Here is a 21,449-nt window from a genome sequence, read left to right as displayed (position 1 = left end):
GGGCACGGACGCCCAGAGCGTTGCCCACGCGGACTGCCCAAATTTTGTGTGTATAGCGGCCTCTATTTCTAGCTGTGCGCCTGCCGCCTTCCCGGCACTTCTATCGCTGTAGATTTCTATCCATCTATGTCTCTGTTCATCCACTTATCTGTCAGTCTATCAATCTACCTATCTGTCTATCTATACCTATCTATGTATCTATCTACCTATCTATCTATCTATCTATCTATCTATCTATCTATCTATCTATCTATCTATCTATCTACCTATCTATCTATCTATCTATCTATCTATCTATCTATCTATCTATCTATCTATCTATCTATCTATCTATCTATCTATCTATCTATCTATTTATTTGTCTATTTATTTATCTGGCAGGGTATATATCCCTCTATCTATCTATTTAACTGACAGGCTATCTGTTTATCTGGCTTGCTATCCATCTGTCTATCTCTCTATTTATCTGGCAGGGTATCTGTCTGTTTATCTGTCAGGTATCTATATCTATGTCTATTTATCTGGAAGGGTATATATCTCCCTCTCTACCTATTTATGTGTCAGGCTATCTGTCTGTTTATCTGGCAGGGTATCCATCTCTCTACCTGTCTATTTATCTGGCAGGCTATCTACCTAGCTATTTACCTATCCATCTATTTATCTGGAAAGCTATATATCTGCTTATCTGGCAGGGTATCTATGTCGCTATCTATTTATTTATCTGGCAGGGTATATATCTCTATATCCGTCTATTTATCTGGCAGACTATTTATCTATCTATCTCTGTTTATCTGGCAGGTTATATATCTGTCTGTTTATCCGCCAGGGTATCTATATCTAATTATTTATCTGTCAGGGTATCTATCTATCTATCTATCTATCTATCTATCTATCTATCTATCTATCTATCTATCTATCTATCTATCTTTCTGTCTGTTTATCTGGCAGAGTATGTATCTATCTATCTGTCTGTCTGTTTATCTGGCAGAGTATGTATCTATCTATCTGGCAGGCTTCCTATCTGTTTATCTGTCAGGGTATCTATCTATCTATCTATCTATCTATCTATCTATCTATCTATCTATCTATCTATCTATCCATCCATCTATCTATCCATCTATCCATCATCTATCTATCTATCTATCTATCTATCTATCTATCTATCTATCTATCTGTCTGTTTATCTGGCAGAGTATGTATCTATCTATCTGTCTGTCTGTTTATCTGGCAGAGTATGTATGTATCTATCTGGCAGGCTTTCTATCTGTTTATCTGCCAGGGTATCTATATAGCTATATGTCTGTGTATCTACCTACTCCTATATCTCTCCATCTTACCATCCTCCTACTATCAATCGCTATCTGTCTACTCACCCCCCCACCCCCACCCATCGAACTATCACATATAGTAAGCAGTCCTAGACCAATAAAGGGCGCGCGCCAGCATTACACGCAGCTCATCTTTTCCCAATAATAAATGGAAATGCATTTTATAGAAAATAAAATGACAGAAAGAAAATAAGCGCATTATATGGATATCATTAATGTATGTACACAGCACACCATATTTTGGGAGAGAAGTCGTATTTATTTAAAATTCTGCGTCGGCCCCCACGGTTACTTTCTAAGCCAACTCAGAGGGGCTCCCCACGAACACGCCGCCCCTCGCCAAAGGCTCCGGACACACCAGCGCAGCGAAATTCCCAAACTTGCCGACACCGGGGTGTACTTCAGGCGTGTGCCACCGTCCAGCCCTTACGCCCCCGTTTCCATAAATGTAAACACTGCTGCCCCCCAATTCCCCGTTTCAGGATCGTGCAACGCGAAGCCTCTGCTTTAATATCCGAGGGGGCGATGTACAGACATGCTTTACCATGGGAAAGCCCCATTGAAAGCATGCTTGCAGATCAGGCCCAACGTGAGTAGCATTGTCGCGTAATGCCATAGCTTCAAACGTGGACAACGGATATGTACAAACATACATGCGAAAGGAAGAACGCCGACACGCGTTCCTTTTACTTTAGGGAGAGTGCTACTCTGCGCCCAGCAGGCCCTCTTCCACATTTCCATGTATTTCACTTGCTGGAGAATTTTTGAAAACAAATGCTTGTTCTTAAATCTCCTGCCAGTGCAGCGTCCCACTTGTAAATGGGATGCTAGCGGCCGTGTCGTGCTCAAAGGAGACTGGTTAAGCAGGGGCAGACTAACCGTTTCTTAATAACTATATAGGGATCTAAAAAAAATGTAATTGCCGAACCATCTTTTAAATATACTTTTCTAAAAAATAAATAAAGAAAACAGCGAACACAGCTAAACTTATTTCGCTAGGCCGTCTTATATTCTAATATAATTTGCTGCCCCCTTCTTTCATTTTATTTAAAGAGACAAAGAGAGGGTGTGATTTTATTTTTTCGTTCGGAAAATCTATAGGAAAAAAAGCTTTGTAAATGAGCCGCGGAGTCTTTAAAACCTGCAGTCTCTTCGCTATTTCTAGAGCAGCTCGCTCTGCAGGGTAGTGTGAGACTCCGAGCTCCTGCTTTTGCGTGCCCTCTGCCACTCTGGCGGTGTGCATGGTGGGCACTGGGCGTGTGGAGGCCTTACTGTCGCGCTAATGCCCCGGCGGTCCTCTGATCACCCGGACGCTTCGCTGGAAGTTCGCTCTGCAGTCTCTCGGCGGCGGCGGCGGCAAAGTAAACACGAAGAAGGCTTCCGCCTGGCGCGGAGGCGGCCCCCCCCTCCCCCGTAATGATGGGGGTGTTTAATTGTCCTCTCTCTGTTGGCCGACCTGTGTTTTCTTTGTGACATGACACTCCACTGTTAAATTATATAGACTCTGTTTTCGCCTTTATTACTTCCTCGGGTGTCCATATTAGTTCTCTCTGCCCCGAGCTGGCATTTTTACATTTCCTCCAAAACAAACGGATCTGGGGACCCGGCTCTTAAAAGCGGAATCTGGGAATGCCAGCCAGGGTCGCTCTGCGCCATAAACACAGGCCACATACATGGGGGGACAGAGCGCACACACGCATGCATGCACACACCAGGCATGCGTGCGTCGTGTGTATTGTGAAACCTTCAGTATCGTACATGGTCGCTCTCTCTATGCGAGTGTGTATGTGTGCGTGTATATACACACACACAGATGTAGAGAACGAGCGTGCATAAAACACATCACCCTCCTTAAGGGGCCATAATACATATGCCCATACAGGAGGAAGCAGCTTCTCCGCCGTAGATTTCACGCTCAGGGAAGCAGTTCCTCCCATCTTGCGCCCAGAGCCCTCCAGCGAGGCCTTCAGGAAACACCCGAAGACCTGGCTCTTTCAGCAACGTTTTTTTCCGCCTTGCTTCTGGCTGAACTCCCCCACTTTTCTGCAACTAGCGCCTAGATGGCCGTGGGTTAAGTGCGCTTCTACAAATGTTAAAAAAATAAATAAGCGGGAAAACTACAGAGTGACAGACATTCGGCAGTAGCGAGTGTAAGCAGAGACAGGTAGGTAGAGGTGGGGGAAGCGGGGTGAACAGATAGGTAGACAGACACGGAATTAATTTGCAGAAGACCTTTTCGTCTTTTTATGGAACATGGAACCCTCTCTCCTAACCTCATTAGAGAATTGTTCCAAAATAAAGACGAAACATTCAGAAACATCCAATGTGTGAAGGCCTGTTCCCTTGGGGAAAGTTCCTACTTTCTAAACCTGCTACAACCCTAACTTCCGGTCAAAAGTTCCTAGCCCCTGTGCGGCCAGTCATGCTTTGTTTTCTGTGAGTAGGGCGCGGCGGGCATGCGGCCTACAGGCCGAAGAGGGTGCGCCCGTTCCCCCATGGGTCCGCTGTCCTAGTAATGGACTGTGTTTGTATGATGCCGACCTCTGCTTATGGTCCGCAGTTGCTGTTCGCACACATCCCCTCACCCCATACAAACCACACTACTGCGCATTGTTTACATCGCCCTTTAAGACTCCAGTCCCTTGAAAAGCTCGCAACAGGATACACAACACGTCTCACTGTTTTCGTGTAGTCTGTCTTTCACGGGGCCGCTGCACATTGTCCTATTAGGGACCCGTGCACCCCCGTACTGCTCGGAAACGTCTCCCCATTGCACGGCCACGGTCACACGTGGCCGTGCACAGGACGGTGGCCTTGGTGGGTCTAGAATCCGGGCACGGTGCCACCGCTCCCAGGACACGTTACCGCTGTCAGCAAATTCCGCGCCCTGTCTTCTGCGATAACTCTGGCGGGGTCGGTGGGGGCGGTATGGGGGCGGGTGGTGCACAGAAAGTGCAAGGAAAGTCAGGCTGAGGACCGGAGAATGCAGGGGCCGGGTATGGGTCCACGCTGTAGCGTGCTGTGTGTCCTTTCGCAATGGGAAATACATGTTGTGTGTCCGTGTGTGATTGCATGCCGAACCGTACTGTGCGTTATTCTGTGCCCTGCGGGCTTTGGTGTCCAGCAGTAGTGTGCGCCTAACGTCGCCCATCAGTTGTGAGGCTTCTCCATAAGCCTTCTGTCTGACAATGTGTATCAAAATGTGCTGTGCAGTGTTGTGTGTCAAAGGGAACTGTGCGTCCATCAGTATTGTGTGCGGCAATGGGGGGTCTTGTCCAGTAGACTTTCCAGCATAGTGCCTCGAAGTATCGCGTGCCCAGCAGCTGAACCTGTTTTAGCAGCAGCACAATTGTACCCTTTGGTTTTTGTGCTCGATAATGTAATGTGCCTGGCGAGTACCCTCCCACCCCACCGCGGGCGGCAAGAAGTATTCCACTCAGTATTACTGTGTTCTCGGTAATCTTCTGCGCAGTATTTCGGCGTGTCCAACGATACAATGTGCCCAGTAGAGTCGTGTGCATGGACGCAGTGGGGCCCGGGGGATTGTACTCGGCTATATTGTGTAACGATCGATCCGCGCTCTGTGCGCAGGCCTGTTGAGTTTGATAATATTGCGCCCAGTCGTGCCAAGGAGTTTTGTGGCAAGTGCTGTAGCGCCAAGTGGTACTAAGGACTGTTGTGGCAAATAATAGTGTGCCCAGTGGTACTTGTAGTGTGCCTGGTGGCGCTGAGGGCTATTGTGGACGGTAGGATTATACCCAGTGGTAAGGAGTGTTGTGGCAATGGTAGTGTGCCCAGTGGTAAGGAGTGTTGTGGCAATGATAGTGTGCCCAGTGGTAAGGAGTGTTGTGGCAATGGTAGTGTGCCCAGTGGTAAGGAGTGTTGTGGCAAATAGTAGTGTGCCCAGTGGTAAGGAGTGTTGTGGCAAATAGTAGTGTGCCCAGTGCTACTGGTAGTGTGCCTGGTGTCGCCGAGAGGTGTTGTGGACGGTAGTGGTACTAAGGCGGTGCTGTGGCATCTAGTGGTGTGGCCAGCAGCGGGTTCGCGGATAATCAGCGTGTGCTCTTCCGCCCCCAGACCATGCCGTCCATCAGCAATGACCGGGCCGCCCTGTGCGCCGGCTGCGGGGGCAAGATCTCCGACCGCTACTACCTCCTGGCCGTGGACAAGCAGTGGCACATGCGCTGCCTGAAGTGCTGCGAGTGCAAGCTCAACCTGGAGTCCGAGCTCACCTGCTTCAGCAAGGACGGCAGCATCTACTGCAAGGAAGACTACTACAGGTAAGCAGGGCCTCGGGGAGGGGGGACTGAGGGTGCAGAGGGTGAACCCCTGCTCCTGGCGGGCAGGGGAGACAGGGACCCTAGCAGGGCGGGGGGGGGGGACTGAGGGTGCAGAGGGTGAACCCCTTCTACTGGCGGGCAGGGGAGACAGGGACCCTAGCAGGGCGGGGGGGGACTGAGGGTGCAGAGGGTGAACCCCTGCTACTGGCGGGCAGGGGAGGCAGGGACCCTAGCAGGGCCGGGGGGAATGAGGGTGCAGGGAGGGAACCCCTTCTACTGGCGGGCAGGGGAGACAGGGACCCTAGCAGGGCGGGGGGGGGGACTGAGGGTGCAGAGGGCGAACCCCTTCTACTGGCGGGCAGGGGAGGCAGGGACCCTCGCGGGGACTGGGGGGACTGAGGGTGCAGAGGGTGAACCCTTGCTACTGGCGGGCAGGGGAGATAGCCCTCGCAGGGCCTGGGGGGGGGGACTGAGGGTGCAGAGGGTGAACCCCTGCTACTGGCGGGCAGGGGAGGCAGGGACCCTAGCAGGGCCTGGGGGGAATGAGGGTGCAGGGAGGGAACCCCTGCTACTGGCGGGCAGGTGAGACAGCCCTCGCAGGGCCTGGGGGGGGACTGAGGGTGCAGAGGGTGAACCCCTGCTACTGGCGGGCAGGGGAGATAGCTCTCGCAGGGCCTGGGGGGGGGACTGAGGGTGCAGAGGGTGAACCCTTGCTACTGGCGGGCAGGGGAGACAGCCCTCGCAGGGCCTGGGGGGGGGCTGAGGGTGCAGAGGGTGAACCCCTGCTACTGGCGGGCAGGGGAGACACCCCGCAGGGCCTGGGCGGGACTGAGGGTGCAGAGAGTGAACCCCTGCTACTGCTGGGCATATTATCTGTGGCCGGGAGAGACAGGGGGTCCTCGCAGGGCCTGGGGGGTGGGGGGGGGAATGAGAGTGCAGAGATTGAACCCCTGCTACTGGCGGGCAGGGGAGACAGGGGCCCTCGCAGGGCCTCGGGGGTTGGGGGGCTGAGGGTGCAGGGGGTGAAACCTTCTACTGGCGGGCAGGGGAGACGGGGGCCCTCGCAGGGCCTCGGGTGGTGGTGGGGGGAACTGAGTTTGCAGAGAGTGAACCCCTGCTACTGGTGGGCAGGGGAGGCGGGGGGGGTGGATGGGGGAGGGGCTGGGGCTGGCTAGCGAGGGTAACAGCGCAACACCATGCACGGGCCCAGGGGAAGAGGCGAAGGCCCATTTAGACACACGGCGAGACCCTGCTCTGGAGACTGTACTGGGCATGGCGTCTGCGTGCATTCTGCAAACACAGAGGCCCTGCCCACAGCACAGCAGGGGCACAGTGACCCTGTCCCACGGGCACCATGACCCATTGCAAACCCACTAATGGGGGGGGGGTGAGTGTGGGCTTGGCGTACTAGGCCTGAAGTAGAGGCACAGGGGAGAGGGGCACGATGGCACTGCTCCGTGCCCCGGGCGAAGCTGGGCACCCCTCCCTCGGCCCACACATAGCACTAGGGGGAGGGGAATGTGTGCATTCTGGGAGAACGGGACCTCTTGTGAACGGGGGGTGAAGCCTGCCGGTCTTTAATGTACAGCGCAAAACACGCTCACGGAGCCAATTGTTTGGACCTCCCATATTTTAGAGAGAGACGACCTTTGCATTGCTTCTGGCACCCCCTTTCCAGAAGGCCAAAAAAAAGCCTCAGATTTACGAAATAACGAAACACGTGCACGTTTCACTTATATCAACACGTGTCATTTGATAACATATTCTAAGAGAATATATTCTCATAACGAACATGAAACGTTGTGCGTGTGTTAAGTGTTGTGTGTCTCCCTGCGCATGTTCGCGAGTCTATTTTGTGCATGCTGGGTTGTGTGCATGCTGGGTTGTGTGCATGCTGGGGGTTATGCTGTGTCATTTTAAGCTTTAGGAATGAGAATTCTTTTTTGTTTTTTTCCCCGTCTGTTGTATGAGTGGCCCTTGTGCGTGTCACTGCGTTCTCAGTGTGTTGCTCTGTGCGTGCTTTGTTCGATATGCCCGTGTGTGCGTGCGCGCTCCAAGCGCGACTTAGATGTGCGCTCACCCTGCGCACACACTTGCTCTGCGCTGTCGTTGTAACCGCGTGTGTGTTGCGATTGTGCGTGTGAAATGTCTGTGCGTGCGCGCGATTGTGCGTTTCTGTTCGTGAGGAGTGGTTGTTCAGTCTGACATGCATGCGTGCACATGTTCCGTGTGTGTGGGATGTTTGCGCTTTTTTTTACTTTCCGTGCACAAGTTGCTGCGGGACGGCCTGCCGCTTCCTCCCAGAAGCACAATTGTTTAAATGAAGCATCCCTTGGAGTTCCCTGCGCAGAGAGTTTGGTGCCGTGATGATAGTTGCAAAATACGAGTCACCAGTAAATAGCGAATATTTTCAATATGCAAAAATCTGATGTGTGCGGTGGGTGGGATTAACTGTAAGAAAATTAAATGGGGAGCGGGGGGTGGCTCTGGGTTAAGTATGAGGACGCTCGTTATTATTTGAACCGAACCCCACGTGTGTCTTTGCTGATTGCATATGCAACCCCAAGGAATTCTGTGGCTAGGTAAAAAAACATCTGTGGTGCCAGAAGCATGTGAAGAAAACAAACTTTAGTGCCCGGCGAAGTTATCTGGCAATGCTGTGTAGAGAAGCTGTAAATCTGAGGGGGGGGGGCATGCTTTAGGGCCGAATGGAAAACATCTTTAAGTTGTTACAGCGGGAGGTGGGCAGAGGGAGAGGCGGGGAGAGCCCCTATTTTGGTCTGATCGTGGCCCTGTTTGATGCACTCCTTTTCCCCCCCTTTGTTTACAGGCGGTTCTCGGTGCAGAGGTGCGCGCGCTGCCACCTGGGAATCTCCGCCTCCGAGATGGTCATGCGGGCACGGGACCTGGTGTACCACCTCAACTGTTTCACGTGCAGCACGTGCAACAAGATGCTGACCACCGGGGACCACTTTGGCATGAAGGACAGCCTGGTCTACTGCCGGCTCCACTTTGAGAGCCTCATCCAGGGAGAGTACCAGGTCCACTTCAACCACACGGACGGGGGCTCGGGCAAAGGTCCCGGACTGGGCGGGGGCCACAACGCCCTGGGACTGCCCTACTACAACGGGGTGGGGACTGTGCAGAAGGGCAGGCCGAGGAAGAGGAAGAGCCCGGGGCCTGGAGCCGACCTGGCCGCCTACAATGCAGGTAAGCCCAGTTGACGTCACGTTACGCCCTTATTCCCAGGAAAAGCCCAGATGACGTCACCTTACCTGGGGCGAGGGGGGGAGGGGGTCCTCGCAACTTGAGAGAAATGGAAGCTGGAGGGTGTTGTCGGTTCTCGTTGTTGATGTATGTAGCGCTGCATGTTGCGGAGGCGGCCTCAAAGTGGTAGATTAGAAGATGACTCCATTGTATCCATTTAAAGTTGTTGTCTAGTGGTGCGTAGCGCCAAGTCTGCTTCAGGGCACCTCATCGCGTGATGACTACTGCGTGCATTCCTTTTGGACAGCGCTGTGAAGGGCTCACTCGAAGCACCAAATAACACATACAATGGGTGTGGTGTATAAACATTTTGGTCTGTTCGTCAAACTTCCAGGGCCAGCTTGAAGTTTTTCATTACACCTGCGTTGGTAGATGTCACCCAACGCACTACATTGCATAAACATATAGCGCCCTGTGCTTTCTGGCCTACCTAGCATGCTACATTCAGCAAACACTGGGTTAACATATTTAATGCTTGATTCACAAAGCGTTCTTCAATGAAGAAATGCCATTGAAGAACGCTTTGTGAATCGGGCGCTTAATCTTCTGTTGTATAGCGCTGCGCGCTGTTGGATCTCATTCGGGGTGCTGGATTGCATTCGCGTTGCATGAACATTCGAATGCAGTCTGTTGTCGAGTGCTGCATGGTGGCGGGGTTGTGTCGGTGCGCATGGACAGTCGGATCTCGCGCCTTATCTGGCTCATCCCTTAAAGCGAGGCCTACAGTGAAAAGTGGGGGTGCCTGGTCGCCCGGATGAAGGGCCGTCACCCCGGTAATTACCGCAGCTAGGAAGTTCGCATGTTCCGCGTCAGGTGGACTTGCCGTGTATGGAAGCCAGTTGCCTGGTTAAGTGGCGAATTCCTGTCTGGGCACTGATAAAAGCAGGGGGTTTTGTTGCAAGGGGGTGGGGGTCTCTCAGAGAGCTCCCGATTGCCTTACCCCCCCCCCCCCCACACACACACACATGAATGCCTCTCGCAAGAGCCCGCACCTTTTGTCTCGACTGGGATCCAGAGTTTGGGGGACAATGCCGGGGGTTCCCGGAGGGGCAGCAAATGAGAGCACAAGTGGTTTGGGGTGGGGGCGTGAAGCGGGGGGGGGGCGGTTCTGCAGAAGCTGCATTTCAGTGAAGGTCTGGCAAGGCCCTGGTGCAAACGCTGTTAAAGTACTTGCCTTACAGCAAGCAAGCAGGTGTTCCCAGGCGGTGAGAATTGGGGGGCGGGGGGAGCTTCTGGACTTACATTGCAGGAGTCACCGGGCGGTGCAACGACTGACAAACAACTTCAGGGAACATGTCCGCTTACACTTCTCTGGGAAGTTTGTTAGGGGAAACGATATGTAACGAAAAGCGTGTCCCGATGTTGAGGAACAAGTATTCAAAAGTCCCCTTTCTGATTTCCTCGTTTAGAGCCCAGGCCCGTGGACTCGAGGAGTTATCGAATAGCGCCCAAAGGCTGCGCGGGAGAAACGAAAGCACTCGAACGAGGACACACAGGCACGTGTTAGCGTGTGTTATAGGGTGCACGTTCGCCCGCGTGCCTCTTAATACTCTGATTGTGTTCTGTTGCATGTATTATTGGTCAAGTTGCCGAGGACTCGCTTACATGTGCGCAGCGAAACACAATGCAATGTTAACTCCGCGTGTGTTCGTGCGCAGTTGTTACTAAGGCACACATTTGTAACTAATGAACGAGTGGCCAGCAACTGCTCTCTCTCTCTCTCTCCCATAAAGTGGCGACACAATAGAAATATTGTTTCGGATAAATTCACAAACACTCACACTCATAATATGAATGTTGATGAAGACAAATTCATACACGCACACACGGATTTACGTGCTATAAATTCTACAGAATTTAAATATTGAGGTATGCACGCGGGCGCTCACACACACGCACGCACGCACGCAGATTAACAGTCACGCCGCGACCACGCTGTTGTAATGTCGATGTAATTTCTGCGAACTTTCCGCAGTGAAAGCGCTGCACGATATGTGCTATTTCACTCCTGTGTAATCCGTTTGTTGGGTCTGATTTACAAAGCGTTGCTTAATGGCACGGCCCGTTCGAAAACGCATTGTGCATCAGGCACGGGCACTGTCCCTGAACATTGACTTCACACATGGACATTTAGAATTTTTTTAAAGGGGGTTTCGATTGAGGTGGGGGGCGGACAGGGGGTGATATTTGTATTTTAATTATCGGAAGTCTTTGTCGGATATAATGCGTATCTCACATAGGCGACAGTCGATTCGATTATTTAATGCAATTTCCAGAGGCATCTAGGCCCATTTCACGTTGAACTGTACACCAAATAGCGCAGCTCTTAATCTCGAAAGCCCGCCAATCCATGCATTTTCTGTTGCACGGTGTAACAAATCTCACAGCGTCTGAAAGTGCACGTACAAAACATTTTCATGGAGAAGTTGGAAGGAAAATGGCGCCGTAACCAGCAATTCCAGTTCGGAGTCAAGTGCATGAAACGAGTTTTAGAGAATTGTGATTTTAGAATGCACGTTTGCACTTATTTGTCTGCTATTCCCTGTCGCAAAGATAATGTGGTGGTGGGGGGGAGGGGTGGTGGGTGGTCGAACGGCCGTGAGCACGAGTTCATAGCTTTCCCTGTCTTTGCACCGCTGATGAACTTGGACTCAAGCTCGGTAGAAAGCGCACTTTTGTAATAACTTTCCGCGAGGGAACGCTTTCACGCAGTGTTCGCGTTTTGCAATTATTTGGTGCAATGTAAACAAAAATAAAGCCGAAGCGGGAGAAGGGCAGATGGCCATTTTTCCCACGTCTTCTTTTGATTTTGTTCTTTTGTTTTTTTAAACTTTCTCTTCTCCCCACCCCCTCTCTCCCTGTCACTGCCGCGCAGCATTACAATCCCATCCTTCCTTTTGTTCGCTTTCCTTCCCTTCCTCTGCAACTTTCCCGTGCCCTCTCTCTCCCTCCCCCCCACATCTTTATCCGACCCTCACTCCCTCTCTCCCCACTTCACCCTGACTGCTGGAAGTCCATCTTTTCACATCTCACCTCCCCCACTCTCAACCCTCCTTGACTATTAGCCCCTCCCGATATCTCTTCTGTATTGCAATCCCCCACACCCCAAGGCCTTCTGTCCCTCTTTCATCATTCCTAACCTAATTTTTAGCCCATCCCGCTTGTTCTGCCCCTCCTCCGGCCTTCTTCCAGCGCCTTGCACCCTTCCGCCCCTCCCGCCACTCCTTTCTTTCTCTTTCGCTCTGGCCCCCTCACCTTGCAAACTTCATGTCTGTTCCCATTCGATCCCTTTCATCATAACCCCAATGCCTTTTCTCTTCCCTTCCCCCCTCTCTCTCACTCTCTCTCCTCCCCCTCTCTCTTCCTCTCTCTCCCCCCTCTCTCTCTCACGGCCCTTTCTCACTCCCCTCTTTCTCTCGCTCTCACTCTCTCTCTCTCTCTCTCTCTCTCTCCCTTTCTCTCTGTCTCTCTGTCCCCCTCTCTCTGTCCCTTCCCCTCCCTCTTTCTCTCTCTCCCTCTCCCTCGCTCTCCTCCCTCTCCCCCCTCTCTCTCGCTCCACTCTCTCCCTCTCTCTGTCTGCATTCCCCTCTCTCTCTGTCTCTCTGATCCCCTTTCTCTCTCCCTTCCCCTCCCTCTTTCTCTCTCTGCCTCTCTCTCCCTCTCTCTTGGTCTCTCTCTCACCCCCTCTCAGTTTCTCTCTCTGGCTCTCTCTCTCTGTCTCTCTCTGCCCCTCTGCCCCCTCTCTTTCTGTCTCTCTCTCTCCCCTCCTCTCGCTCTCTCTCTCTCTCCCTGTCTCTCTCCATTCCCCTCTCTCCCCCTGTCTCTCTGTCCATCTCTCTCTCTCCCTTCCCCTCCCTCTTTCTCTCTCTCTCCCTCACTCTGCTTCTCTCTCTCTCTCCCCCCTCTCTCGCTCTCTCTCTCCCTCCTCTCTGTCTCTCTCTCTCCCTTCTCTTGCTCTCTCACTCTTCCACTCTCTGCCTCTCTCTCCATTCCCCTCTCACTCTCCCTCTCTGTCCCTCTCTCTCCTTTCCCCTCCCCTTTTCTCTCTCGGTCTCCCTCTCTCCCTCTGTCTCTCCCGCTCTCCCTCTTTCTCTCTCTGTCTCTCTCTCTCTCTACCCCCTCCCACTCTCTCTCTATCCCCCTCTCTCTGTCTCTCTCTCCCCTCTCTCATTCTCCCACTCTCCGTTTCTCTGTCTCTCCCTCCATTCCCCCCCCTCTCTCTGTATCTCTGTCCTTCTGTCTCCCTTCCCCTCCCTCTTTCTCTCCCTCTCTCTCGGTCACACTCTCCCCCCTCTCTCTCCCTCTCTCTCCCTCTTTCTCTCTGTGTCTCTCTGTCTCTCTCTCCATTCTCTCCCTCTCTCTGTCTCTCTCTCTCTCTGCCTTTCTGCCCCTCTCTGTCCCTTGCCCTCCCTCTTTCTCTCTCTCTCTCTTGGTCTCGCTCCCCCCTCTCTCTCTCCCTCTCTCTCCTCCTTTCTCTCTCTGTGTCTCTCTCTTGCCCCCCTCTTGCACTCTCTCTTCCCCTCTCTCTCTCTCTCTCTCTCTCTCTCTCCCTCGCTCGCTCTCTCACTCTCCATTTCTCTGTCTCTCCCATTCCCCCATCTCTCTCTGTCCCCCTCCCTTTCTCTCTCCCTTCCCCTCCCTCTTTCTCTCTCTTCCTCTTTCTCGGTCTCACTCTCCCCCTCTCTCTTTCCCTCTCTCTCCTCCTTTCTCTCTCTGTCTCTCTCTCGCCCCCCCTCTTGCACGCTCTCTCTCCCCCTCTGTCTGTCTCTCTCTCCCCTCTCTCTCGCTCTGCCACTCTCCCTTTCTCTGTCTCTCCCTCCACCCCCCTATCTCTCTCTCTCTCTGTCTCTCTGTCCCCCTCTCTTTCTCTCTCCCTTCCCCTCCCTCTTTCTCTCTCTTCCTCTCTCTTGGTCTTGCTCTCCCCTTCTCTCTCGCCCTCTCTCTCCCTCTTTCTCTCTCTGTCTCTCTCTCTCCCCCCTCTCGCACTCTCTCTCCCCTCTTTCGCTCTCTCACTCTCCCTCTCTCTGTCTCTCTCCCTTCCCCTCTCTCTGTCTCTCTCTCTCCCCCCTCTCCCACTCTCTCTCCCTCTTTCTCTCTCTGTCTCCCTCTCTCCCCCCTCTCTCGCTCTCTCACTCTCCCTTTCTCTGTCTCTCCCGCCATTCCCCCTCTCTCCCTGTCTCTCTGTCCCCCTCTCTCGGTCTCGCTCTCCCCCCTCTCTCTCCCCCTCTCTCCCTTTTTCTCTCTCTGTCTCTCCCCCTCTCTCACTATCTCCCCCCTCTCTCTGTCTCTCTCTCTCCTCTCTCTCACTCTCCATCTCTCTGTCGCTCTCTCCCTTCCCCTTCCTCTTTCTCTCTCTCTCCCTCCTTTGCACGGCACCTCCCTCCCCACACCCCATTTCTTCCCCTATCACGGGATCCCAAGCAAACGTTCCCACATTCTTATGACAAAATGCCGTTCCTTTTCTTTTTGTTCCGATGAAATAAAAAATCACTCGTGAGACAAAGAAGGAAAAAGTGGAGGCTGTTTGGGTTCCGGAAGGTCCAGAGCGCTGCTTCCCATGCTGCCGGGACGAGCTCCAGGATCCGGCGAGCTGCTAGGCCTCACTGCCCAACTTTCGATGTCAACACAGGCTAACAAGGAAGCGGGGACTTCAAAGAGGCCTCCTCCCCCTTCTCTCAGGGCCCCTTTCACTTCTCTCCGAGTTTCGTGGGGTTCTTTCAGGTCAGGGAATGAAAGGCTGTAATGGGGGCCCTTTCTGCCGAATCTCCCAGAAACACAGCCCAGTGCCAGGGGTATTTCATTCACACACTTTCCAGCTTCTTGCTGGTATCAGGGCACTCATAAACATCCCTAGGAAGCGAAAGATGGGCAGGGCACGCCAAGCCCAGGCCGCTAATGCCGCTCTGCCCAGCTGTACATATGTGGCATCAATTTAAGATGTTTAGTTTCTCTGTCATGGGATGAGGTACACGGCTTGTACCTCCACAGCTGTACACATTATCACTGGTTTGGAATTAATACTAATAACATGGTTTTAGCGCTCCATGCTGGATTCACGTCTCTTCAAAGCACTGTATTAATGTCTGTTTTTATCCAATTGAATGTTACTTGGTTTATCAACCTTGGAAGAATGAAGGGATGAATCAGCCAGCCAGGGATTAGAATTTGCAAAGTGCACACTGGCTCCAAGAAAGGACGAGTGCTGAGCTCATTAGCCACTCTCCCCTGGCTATTCTTGCTGCTGCGAGTGCAATCACACGAAATCTGCAAATCTGCACACAACACTGGAATGTATGGTCTGTTGTCACTTCTTTTATGGAAATACATCCATCCATCCATCCATCCATCCATCCAGATATCTTATCCCTGTACCCCTCCCTAGATACACCATCCCAGATGTTCTGTCCATCCCTCCATCCAGATATCTTAGTCCTTGTACCCCTCCCTAGATCCACGATCCCAGATGTTCCATCCATCCATCCTGATATCACAGTCCCTGTACACATCCCTAAATCTACCGTCCCAGATGTTCCATTCATCCATCCAGATATTTCAGTCCCTGTACCCATCCCTCAACCCATCATCCCAGATGGTCCAACCATCCATCATTCCATCCATCCAGATATCTCAGTCCCTGTACACATCCCTAAATCTACCGTCCCAGATGTTCCATTCATCCATCCAGATATTTCAATCCCTGTACACATCCCTAAATCCACCATCCCAGATGTTCCATTCATCCATTGAGAAATGTCTGTCTCTCTCTCACCCACCACCCCGGATGTTGCATCTATCTATCTATCTATCTATCTATCTATCTATCTATCTATCTATCTATCTATCTATCTATCTATCTATCTATCTATCTATCTATCTATCCATCCATCCATCCATCCATCCATCCATCCATATATCTCAGTCTCTGCACCCATCCTTGAACCCACCAGCCCAGATGTGACATCGATCCAGATATCTCAATCCCTGTACCCATCCCTGAATGCACCATTGCGGATGTCCCATCCTTGTATCCATATCAATCCACCTCCTCCTGTTCTCATTTAAGCATAGCCATTTTCATTGACCAAATGCCATCCAGTGTGATAGACAGATGGAATGACTGATGGATAAATAGGTAGATGTGTCCACCCACCGACCCCATATCCTCTATCTATCTATCTATCTATCTATCTATCTATCTATCTATCTATCTATCTATCTATCTATCTTTCTTTCTATCTATCTTTCTATCTATCTATCTATCTATCTGCCTGTCTGCTTGTCTATCTATCCATCCACCCATTGATCCATCTATCAATGTATACATCCATTCATTGATCCATCTATCAAGGTATCATCCATCCAGCCATTCATCCATTCACCCATTCATTCATCATCCATTTTACATCTATCTATTATCTAGCTATCTATCTGTCTACCTATCTATCCACCATGCTCCATCTACCCACCCATCGTCCTATCTCCCAACCCGCGTAGGAATCCAGCATCTATTCATCCATACATCCTCCCAGTAACCCAACCACCCACCCACCCATTTCTGAGTATGAAGTATACCCCCCACCTTCCTAAGATAAAGCATGGTCCTCCATCCTACACACATAATTCACCCCATTCTGGGAAGACTGCCATGCACGGGTGGCTGTGGCAGGCATACTTTATTGGCGCGTTGTAACCCTGGCTTCTCTGCTTTGCCAGACCGTGTGACCGTGGACACATAACTTCATCTCCCAGTGCCTCAGATCTCTTTCCTACCGAGAAAGGAGACACTTTGCATGTAGGCCTATGTCCTCCTCTGATGGGTAAGCACGGAGGGGGTCTTACCCAAGCCTCTGAACCCCCGTTGTTACTCCAGTGTCAGATGACGCTTCGAACTGCCTTCGCGAATGATCCATCCCAGAGTGAAAGGATGGGGGCTGGTTGGTTGCACACAGGATGTGTTACAGACAATGCAGCAGCCGTGCCGTGGCTCCCCTGTATGGATCGGAACTTTATAGCATCGTGGGGGGGCGGGGGGGTGGGTAGCACATTCCTGCACACAGGGATTATGCAACCGATGCACGACTCTCGTGCACCAGCGGGCACTACCCAGGACACATTACCTGACACCTGACGCTTTAATTCCACCTCAAATGCTGGGGGTTCGGGAACAGAGTTCACACATGAATCAGGTGAGATGGTGGGGGTTTGGGGGCAGAGTTCCCACATGAGTCAGGCGAGATGGTGGGGATTTGGGGACAGTGTGTACACATGCGCCATGTGAGATGGTGGCGGTTTGGGCACAGTGTGTACACATGCGCCGTGTGAGATGGTGGAGGCATGCGCCGTGTGAGATGGTGGCGGTTTGGGGACAGAGTTCCCACATGAGTCAGGCGAGAGCACCGTGTGAGATGGTGGGGTTTGGGGACAGAGTTCCCACCTGAGTCAGGCGAGATGGTGGGGATTTGGGGACAGTGTGTACACATGCGCCGTGTGAGATGGTGGGGTTTGGGGACAGAGTTCCCACTGAGTCAGGCTGCATGGTGGGGATTTGGGGACAGTGTGTACACATGCGCCGTGTGAGATGGTGGCGGTTGGGGACAGTGTGTACACATGCGCCGTGTGAAATGGTGGAGGCATGCGCGGTGTGAGATGGTGGCGGTTTGGGGACAGAGTTCCCACATAAGTCAGGCGAGATGGTGGGGATTTGGGGACAGTGTGTACACATGCGCCGTGTGAGATGGTGGCGGTTTGGGGACAGTGTGTACACATGCGCCGTGTGAGATGGTGGAGGCATGCGCCGTGTGAGATGGTGGCGGTTTGGGGACAGAGTTCCCACATGAGTCAGGCGAGATGGTGGAGGCATGCGCCGTGTGAGATGGTGGCAGTTTGGGGACAGGGTTCCCACATGAGTCAGGCGAGATGGTGGGGATTTGGGGACAGTGTGTACACATGCGCCGTGTGAGATGGTGGGGTTTGGGGACAGAGTTCCCACATGAGTCAGGCGAGATGGTGGGGATTTGGGGACACTGTGTACACATGCGCCGTGTGAGATGGTGAGGTTTGGGAACAGGGTTCACACATGAGTCAGGCTGGATGGTGGGGATTTGGGGACAGTGTTTACACATGCGCCGGGCGAGATGGTGGGAGTTTTGGGACAGAGTCGTCAGTAGGAGCTCTCTGTCCTTCCGGGCAACTCAGTTAAGGACTTTTCTCTCAGGGTCTCCACCTACCCTCTCTGGCAGACCCCTGGTCACGGCCCGCTCCCTTTCTCAGACCCACATTATACTCGTCTGCGCTTGTCTTCTGCGCTTGAGTTCCATTAGCGCTTTGGCTGAGCTGCTCGGCCACCTGTCTCTTCCGTTAACCAGGATGCAGCCTCCTTGTTCCTGCGACTGGTTATCGAAATTGTCCCCTGATCCTTAGTTACCCTGCCTCTTTCTACAAAATAGTATCAATTGTTCATCTCTACACTGGCGCATTGAAACTACTACAGTGGTGATTTGGCACAGTATAAAAGCATATTAACATAACACAGCACAGCATTCCTATGGCAATCCTTCCCCACCCAGGCCCAGTCCCTGCGTAATCCTACCAGGATCTCAATGTCTTGCTAGGGTTATTACCAGTCTCTGCCCTCTTTGGGCTATATTGTTACCTTGTGCCTCTTTGTCACTCTAACCTCCACCGGCGCTTTGAAGCGCTCCTCCTGTGAATTGGCACATTACAAAACAATAAATGAAAGACAAGGGATTGGCTGTCCTCATGCAAACACTGTGCCTGTGCTAACATGTTCAGAGGCTCACATACGCACATTTGAAGTTTTGCACAGAGAAGCACACACTTATTTATCTCGCCCCTCTCTTTGTGCACCCGCGCGCGCGCACGCCATATACATATTCTTATCTGCCTATGTTATTGATCTTTCTTTCTGTATAGACATTGCAGTTATTGTTTGCTTGACTTGGAGTAGAGAGTTTCTGCAGCCTATTAAATCTCTCCTGGGGCGTGGTCCCGGAGAGGAGATGCTTGCTCTCTGTGGAAGAGGGAGCCACAATACTTGGCTTTCCAAAAACTCCGGAATTTTGAAAACTAATGGAGATTAATTTGCAAAGCTTCTTTTAAGGAATATTTGGGTTGGATGATCGTAATGATAAACAATTGTAGACACAGTTTATGGTGTGTATATTTGGGGTATGTCTATCTATCTGTCTAACTATTGATTTATCTAGTGGTCTGTTCAGCTATCAGTCTATCTGTCTCTCAGTAAGTTTATCTAACAATTTATCTTATCGATCTACATAGCTCATGTGTTAAGCGCTCTCCTCAAACATGGGCTCCATTTGCTCCTTGCATGTTCGAATGACACAATCGTCTCTGCTTTACCTCCTACAGATTTTGATAAATTGAGTACTATTATATTGAGGTGATTTTACCCGAGGTGGCGAGCCGAACCTGTTGGTAACAGCCGGCCGGCCAAGTTAAGGGCCCAAGCAACGCGACGGTCCCTTAACGCGTGCAGCTGCTCCGTTACCAACAATGCTGGCTCACCGTTGAGGGTAATATCGCCATTCGCACCCGTGTAGGTAGTTACACCGGTGCTAATGGTGGTCATTATTTTGTTTAAAAGAAGGCGTGGCCTGACTCCACGTCCTGGTTCACAGTCTGTTTTTAATGTTGATGAATGTGACGTCATCAACATTGAAAAGGGACTCTGGGATTGACTGAGCGGTTCCAGGCGGTGCAGAAACGGTACATTTCTTTTTGTTTGTGTAGGTAACTACACGGGTGCTAAGAGTTGAGGGGGAGGGAGGGAAAGGAAGAAGGAGCCGGGAAGGGCGCTGTGGCCAGCCACAAACAGGCAGCTCCGAACGCAGGCTTGTACCATAGAATACAGCCCACGTTCCGAGCATCCTGACCGGTCAGCGCCCCCTCCCATGGTGCAAATGGGTAATACAAACAGCTGTTATTACAGCACTTAGAAGTGAGAGAAACCCGGGATCAAGCACTATATGAGAACACACATATTATTATTATTATTTAGCCATGATGTTCATTCTCATGTAAGCTACTTTTCCTGGCTGCTCTTGAGGTCAGGGGCAGCACCAGACCCTGTCATCTACTTGGGGTGAACTCTGTCTGGAATGACTCGGATATTCCACTAGCTGCTCTCCTCTGGAGGCAGGCCAGGGTCTTAGTAAAGCTTACTGGGCTCAGAGCATCGCTTTTGCCTGGGCCTCCAGAATCGAATTTGCCAAGGTTCTCTTACTTAAAATAACCTTTTATCCGGGTGGGAAGATCACGAGTTAAGCATTGGGTGTTAATGTAAAGGCAGCCTGCACGTCACAAGTTCAAATCCCGCAGCAGGGCTGAATCGGGCTTTCAGTCTTCCGTGATCAAACAACCAAGTACCATTTAAAATGGAGTAATATTGACAGTTGTTATGGCAGCGCTTAGAAGCTGGAATAATCAGCCATGAAGCGCTTTATAAGTACACACATTCTTGTTTTGGAATAACAAGTTACCCAAATGAGTTCCTAGACAAAAATAAACCATTCTAAAACCAGCAGACGTTCCAGATGAAATCCCTGTACTTTACATATGTAACATGAATGAGGTCATATTGCATCTCTGTGATAATGGCAAAACTGGCCATCGGAGACTCGCAGCTCAATGTTTACAAAATGTGGACCCTTTGGAAGCATGTTGTCTCCTGTGTCCCAGTTTGGGAAGTGTTTTCTTTTTTTTCATTCTTTCTTTTAAAACGTCCAAGCTGTGTCACTTCTGTTTCTTGGTAATCGCCCATTGTGATTTCATGGTAATGGAGACTTCCTGCCGTTCGGTGCTCACAAATTATTATACTTGTAACAACCACTTCTGGTTTTTGGAAATCACTTCTTGTTTTTTTTTATAATCACCACTTCTGGTTCCTCTGCAGTGGTCACTTCCTGTTTCTGGCACTCACGTTTTCCTGTTTCTTGATAATGACGACTTCTGATTTGTTGGCAGTGATCCGTTCCTGCTTTTCGTATTCACCTCTTCCTGTTTCTTGATAACTGACACTTAAAGGTCCTTGGCAGTGATCCGTTCCTGCTTTTCGTATTCACCTCTTCCTGTTTCTTGATAATTACAACTCACGTTCCTTATCGCTTCCTCTTTTTAGTAATCACTTCTCTCTGTTTCTTGATGATGACAACTTCCGGTTCCTTGGCAGTGATCACATCCCATTTTCGGTAATCACCTCCCCCTGTTTGTTGATGCTCCTCAATTCCAGTTCCCTGACAGGGATCCCTTCGGTAAAAACCTCTTCCTGTTTCTTGATAAACGCCACTTACAGTTCCTTGACTGACATAACTTCCTGCTTATGGTAATCACCTCTCCCTGTTTCTTGATGATGACCACTTCCGGTCGGGCCCTTGGCAGTGATCACATCAGATTTTTGGTAATCACCTCTCCTTGTTTCTTGATGTTCCTCAATTCCAGTTCCTTGGCAGTGTTCCCGTCCTGTTTTTGGTAATCATATCTTCCTGTTTCTTGATAACAACGACTTCTGGTTCCTTGGCAGGGATCACTTCCTGCT

General features: G+C 51.1%; 1 protein-coding gene across 2 annotated transcripts in view; it reads left to right on the top strand.

Annotated features, from left to right (window-relative positions):
- Positions 1 to 21,449, top strand: part of LHX2 (LIM homeobox 2) — a 71,376-nt gene that overhangs the window by 4,560 nt on the left and 45,367 nt on the right. For both annotated transcript variants that reach the window (XM_069609456.1, XM_069609455.1), the window contains exons 2-3: positions 5,406 to 5,608; positions 8,439 to 8,818. In XM_069609456.1, coding sequence (XP_069465557.1) covers positions 5,406 to 5,608; positions 8,439 to 8,818 — 583 coding nt within the window. The remainder of the gene's footprint in view (positions 1 to 5,405; positions 5,609 to 8,438; positions 8,819 to 21,449) is intronic.

Source organism: Ambystoma mexicanum, chromosome 8 (assembly GCF_040938575.1).
Source record: "Ambystoma mexicanum isolate Mex_15411 chromosome 8, UKY_AmexF1_1, whole genome shotgun sequence".
Taxonomy (NCBI): domain Eukaryota; kingdom Metazoa; phylum Chordata; class Amphibia; order Caudata; family Ambystomatidae; genus Ambystoma; species Ambystoma mexicanum.
This window is presented reverse-complemented; position numbering and strand designations above follow the sequence as displayed.